At 42.4% G+C, this 5,962-nt stretch overlaps 1 protein-coding gene across 1 annotated transcript in view; it reads left to right on the forward strand.

The window, feature by feature from the left end:
• The window catches only part of CSUI_000594 (pseudouridine synthase), a 5,543-nt gene extending 485 nt beyond the window's left edge, over positions 1-5,058 (forward strand). Inside the window, exons 2-7 of the mRNA XM_068060828.1 lie at positions 270-363; positions 812-902; positions 1,103-1,164; positions 1,823-2,159; positions 2,601-3,485; positions 3,952-5,058. Coding sequence (XP_067927196.1) covers positions 270-363; positions 812-902; positions 1,103-1,164; positions 1,823-2,159; positions 2,601-3,485; positions 3,952-4,029 — 1,547 coding nt within the window. The 3' untranslated portion in view covers positions 4,030-5,058. The remainder of the gene's footprint in view (positions 1-269; positions 364-811; positions 903-1,102; positions 1,165-1,822; positions 2,160-2,600; positions 3,486-3,951) is intronic.
• Positions 5,059-5,962: the final 904 nt, after the last annotated feature.

Raw genomic sequence — 5,962 nt, forward strand, 5'->3', positions numbered from 1 at the left:
CTACCTTTAATCTATCTACCTTTAATCGTTAACTCATATATCTATCTAATTTGATGTATATCTCTCTATCTGTCTATCTGTCTTTACTTTATCTATGTCTTTGTATGTCAACTGCTTATAGGGGAAGTTGTACTTTATCCCTGTCTTCTTTTTCGAAGAAAGAAATCTTTCTTTCTCCTCATTCTTCCTTCTGCTTTTTCTTTTTCCTCTTTCTTCTCTCTTTCTTTCTTTCTCTGTTCCTTATGTCTTTTGTGCGTGTGTATGTGTAGAGAATTACAACTATGCCTCCGTCTTAAATTCGGTTCTCCCAGGGGACATTCGCATTCTAGATTACGCACAAGTCCCTCCTCACTTCGATGCACGGTAGCATAAATCTCTCTCTCTCTCTTTCTCTCTCTCTTTCTTCCTCTCTTTCTCTCTTTCTTTCTTTCTTTCTTTCTCTCTCTCTTTCTCTCTCTCTTTCTTCTTCTCATTCTTTCTTGCTTTCTTTCTCTCTCTCTTTCTTCCTCTCATTCTCTCTCTCATTCTCTCTTTCTTTCTTTCTTTCTCTTTCTCTTTCTCTCTCTCTCTTTTTTTCTCTCTTTCCTTCTCTCTTTCTTCTTATGACGGTTTAGTGTCTCTTGTAGGAGTCTTGCGTCTTTCTCAGATGCCTTTTCTCCTGCTCTTTCTCCTGCTGACGGTGCTCTCCCTTCTTCTTCTCTCTTCTCCTTCTTCTCCTTCTTCTTCTTCTATTTCTGTCGTCTTTTCTCTTCTTTTTGCGTCTTTTTAATCTTTTTCTTTCTCTTCTTTCTCGTCTTCCGGTTTACTGCAGCTTTGACTGTTCCTATCGAGTGTATAAGTACTTCTTTCATCTTGATGGCGATCTGAATCTTCAGCGCATGCAAGAGGCCGCGCAACTCTTCGTAAGACATCCCTTCACCCACACTTCTCTCTCCTCTCCTCTCGTCTCCTCTTCTCTTCTCTTCTCTTCTATCTGAGGCTGCGCTCGCTCTCTTCATCATGTCCCCCTCGTACCACTACCCTCTTTCTTTCTTTCTCACTCTTTCTTTGTGTTTCATTTCTGCATGTATGTATGGTCCTGTTCTTTTCCTTTTGTGTCTAGGTGGGTTCTCACGATTTCCGTTATTTCTGTAAGATCGATCCAAGGCAATACCAAACCCCCAGGTAAGAAATAGGAAGAAGACGCTCAGCAAGCAGCAGGAAGGGAGGGAGGCAAAGCTAACCTAACCCGCCCTCTTTCTCCTCTTCCTTCTTCCTCCTTCGTTCAACGAGAGAGAGAACAGTAGCAACTACTACTACTACTCCTTCTTCTCTCTTCTTCTTCCTCTGTCTGTTCTCTCTCTCTTCTTTTCTCTTCTTTCCTCTTTTCTTTTCTTTTCTTTCTTTCTTTCTAGTATGAACGAGAGTTGGCATTCCCGTTATAGCAAAGTGAAGTGTATTAATTCATGTATCAGTATCTGTATGTACAGGTGTCTCTTCTTCTTGTTGCTTTTTTATTTCGACTCTCAACGTCTTTCGACTGGTGCTGCTCCTACATACATAGATGAGAGATAGATACACAGATGACAGATAGATGATAGATAGATGACAGATAGATGATAGATAGATGACAGATAGATGATAGACAGATGACAGATAGATAGATAGATGAGAGATAGATGGAGGGAGAGAGAGAGAGAGAAGATGGATAGATGAGAATTCTTTGTGAAAAAGTATGGGATATGTATAGGAGCCTGGAGACATCTATCTTTCCAGGCTGCTGTCTCATCGTCGCTCTTCAATTTCTTTCTTCTTTCTTTCTTTTCACGTCCTCTCCACACAGACGGACACTCCTGGGCTTTACCATTGAGCTAGCCGCCCCTCCTTCTCCTCCTACAAGAAGAAGAAAAAGAACAGCGGCTACTTCTACTCCTACTAGTACTACTACTACTACCATTGATACTTCTACTACTACTAGTAGTAGTGGTACGGGTGCCCTTCCTTCTCTCTCTCCCTCTTCTTCTTCTTCCTCTTCCTCTTCTTCTTCTTCTTCCTGTGATGGCGGTGCCAATGAGGAGAGTAGTTGTATTAGTAGTTCTATTAATGCTGGTAGGGGCGTTGCTTCTCATGCGTCGTGTGCAGTAGCGACGATCGTAGGGACTTCTTTTCTATGGCACCAGGTATGATAAGAGAAACGCAGACCACTAGCCATACTTTCCTCTCCTTCTTCTCAATAGAAGACCTAGAGAGACGTTTTATGTATCTTTGAAATCCTCTTGTATCTTCTGTGTATTCTCTCCTCCTTGTCTTTCTTTCTCTTCCTTCTCCCCGCTCTCTAGATAGCTGTCTATCTACCCACCGAGGGTTGTGTATGTGTCTATTCATGCCTGGGTAGCTATACAATATGAGACACGTCTATCTCCTCAAGAGTCCATACACCATCCTTTCCTTTCCTTCTTTCTCTCCTTAGACCCTTCTTTCTATCGTCTCCTTCGTCTCTCTCTCTGAATCTCCCCGATGACGCTGTCTCCTTCCAGACCTTCTTCTACATTTCATCCTCTGTTCTTTTTCTTCTTTTTCTTCTTCTTCTTCTTCTGCTATACTTCCCATCTTCTGCGTAGGTTCGATTCATGATGTCGGCGATCTTCTCCGTGGGGCGCGGCAAGCACGACGCAGCCTTCATCTCGCAGCTTCTTCGTCAGGGAGAAGAAGAGGGAAGATTAGAGAGAGAGAAAGAAGAGGAGGAGAATAAGACCCATGGAAGCCCTCGAGAACTCTCTCAGTCTACAAGACAGAATAGTAGAGAAAATGAAGAAGATGATAGAGATGAGAAGAGAGACGGAGAGGAAAGAAGAAGAAGAAGAGAAGAAGAAGAAAGAGAGTGCGGACAAGGTGCACAAGAGAAGAAAGAAGAAGAAGGGAGTCTATGCGGAGAGAAAGAAGGAAGGAAGGATGAAAGATATCCGGATACAGAAGAAAGAAATAGAGAAAGAGACGAATTAGATAAAGAAGAAGATCAAGGTGGGAAAGAAGTGAGAGAGACATGTACAAGTAAAGAGACAACTGCTCTCCAAGCAAGTCATGTTACATCGGCGACTTGTCAGTCTATCATCCCAAGGAGTTGCGAAAGAAAGAAGAGATCTCCTTCGCCTCATTCTTCTCCTTCTTTGACTAGCTCAGAGCCTGTAGCGAGTATCGATGGTAAGAATGGGGCTTCGATACCTCCCTCCTGGCTAGCTTCATCGTCTTCCAAAGAAGAAGAAGAAGAGAAAGACATCGCCAAAGAAAGAAAGAAAAGTAGAAGAATAGAGAGAAGAAGAATCTCTCCAGGAATCTCCCCTGCTCTACCTGACTGCTTAGTTCTGTATGCATGCCACTTCGAAGGAGTTGAATGGCTTTCGGACAAGCAAAAGAAGATGAAACAAACTCCCCTCTCTTCTTCTTCTTCTTCCACTTCTTGTTCTTCTTCATCCAAGAGCGCATGCAACCCAAGAGATACATTTCAGGTATGTACAGAAGAAAGACGGAGAGAGGGATACATAGATAGATTCAAGATATCTAAACAGATAGACAGAGAGGCCGTCTCAAGACAGAGAGATAGACTCCAGACAGATATTCAGATAGATAGACTCGAGATAGATAGATAGAGGAGAAAATAGATGAATACGGATATCTTAATACACCCATGCATGTATGAATATATGTATGTATGTGTCTTGACTTATGTGTATATCTATGTGGCGTTTATGCCATGCATGTCTCCCCTATCCTGTGTAGATGTAAAGGCGCTTTGTAGTCAGTCAGGTATGAGGGGTGTGCGAGAAGGCTCTCCAATCCATCCTTCCTTTCTTCTTCTTATTGTGTACAAAGGAGAGCTAGATGAATAACTAAGGAGGGGGCATGGAATATCGAGTCGGCTTATAGTCGGAGATGTCTTCTCGTTTTTCCTTCTTTCTATTCTGCATGCCGCAGAGACAATATAGAAGAGCTCTCGAACGTGTAGAGGTACTTCGATGCTTAGGAGGAGGAGAAGAAGAAGAAGAGAGATAAAGAAAAAGCAGACAAAAACGAAGAAGAAGAAGAAGGCTTCTCCTACACCTGCCTCTGGCGAAGAAGAACAAGAGCAGAGAAGTTTGAATGAAAAAGAACGGAGGTAGAGGGGAGAGAAAGAAGAGAAGGGAAGAAAAGAAAGGCAAAAGATGAAGAAGAGGAAGAGCATCCAGGGAGAGAGAGAGAGAGAGTTTGGATTTTTTCTTCTTTCTTTTAACTCATGGGTTGCATCAGGTGCAGACATTTCTCTGTATGGACGTGTCTGTGTAGGTGTACATACACCTGGCCGTGTTCTTGTCCATCGCACTTTTTGAATCTATCTATCTTTAATCTATCTATCTATCTCGCCTGTCGATTTCTTTTTCTCTTGACCTCTCAACTGCTTCTCTCTTTCTCCTCTCCGTCACTATCCCTCTTCTTCTTCATCGTTTTACGTTAATTTCTACCGTTAATCTATCCGCCTGTCATAGGTTCATCTTTCATCGACAGATGCCTACCTACCTGTCTATCTTGTATCTAGCTATCTATCTATCGATCTATCTAGCTATCTATAATCTCTGTATCCCTCTTTATCTACGTGTATAGAAAACTATATAAGGCGAGAGGATGGGCTGTTGCCGCCAAGGCAGTAGTAGGCCTATATCTATTTAGGGTACGGTCGTTGATCGGCTCATACCAGACATGGCCCACAGTTAGGCTCCTAGTAGACACACGGGGTGCTCTCTTGGGTGTCTACGCATCCCACCCCTGTCCAACTAGCTGTCTAGCTAGCTCTAGCTTTTCCCTTCCCTGCATGCTAAGAGATTCGAAAGCAAGGAGAAGAACTCTGTACGATAGATGATGTAAATGAACTAGATAGAATAGAAGAGGAGACCTATAAATCGATAAAGGCAGATGTCTTCATAGATTTCAGAAGAAGCTTGTATACACACTTCTTTCTTCACTCTTACACAGAGTGGTAGAGGCCGGTAGAGGAAGAACCTCCTTGATGGATGATGATAGAGACTATTAGGGATAGATGATAGATACACTCCAAGAGAAAGAAAGAACGGAAAGAAAGAAGAAAGAAAGATGTCTTATCTGAAGACAACGAAAGAATGAAGTCCATCTTCCTTCTTCTTTTCTCCTTATTCTCTCATTCATGGAGACAAGCGAGATCGAGACCCGACCGCATGCAGCCACCCCTCTCGTCCTTCCGATACATATATTTGTATGTACATACATACAGAAGACTGCTCTGTATATATATATATAGAGAGAAGATTGTTTAGAGTTTTCTTCTCTTCATCCTATTCACTTGGGGAGTCTGTCTGTATGTAGAAGTTGTATGTGTGTATGTATGACTATGTACGCTTGTGTATGGAGGGCTTCGAGAGCATCTCTCTGCATGTATCTTTCTCTGAATCTTCGTCTTTCCTCAAACCCTTCTTTTTCTTTAGTGAAAGGGGCAAGGTACTTACGTCTGTCTCTGTAGGAGACAGATAGAAGACAGCAGGCTTTCTTTAATCTTTCTTTCTGTCTTTCTCAAACCTCCTCGGCTTGGAGGAAGAAAAAGAGAAGGACGGAAAGGCAGCCGTCTCTCCTTTCTTCTTCTCTTTCTGCAAGCGTAGTAAGGGAGTCTTTTCTCTCTTCTATCTCTCTATTCTCCTGCGAGATTTGAAAGTGAAGTCTATTCTATCAGAAGCAGATCTAGAAAAGAGGATAAGAATACATGCATGCGCAAAGTTAAGCCAGCGCAGTAAAAGAAACGTTCTTTCTCTCCTGTCTTCTACGAATTCCTTTCTTTTCTTGAGCCTTTCTCCTTTCCCCCTAGTTGAATTTTCTTTAAGCTTTCTTTGCCTCGTCCAGCGCGTCGGCTTTTTTCTTCTTTCTATCATTCTCAAAGTGTACAGGTGCTGCAGTACTTCCGTTCCTCTCTTTTCTTTTCTCTTTG

This window comes from Cystoisospora suis (assembly GCF_002600585.1).
Source record: "Cystoisospora suis strain Wien I chromosome Unknown contig_222, whole genome shotgun sequence".
Lineage (NCBI taxonomy): Eukaryota > Apicomplexa > Conoidasida > Eucoccidiorida > Sarcocystidae > Cystoisospora > Cystoisospora suis.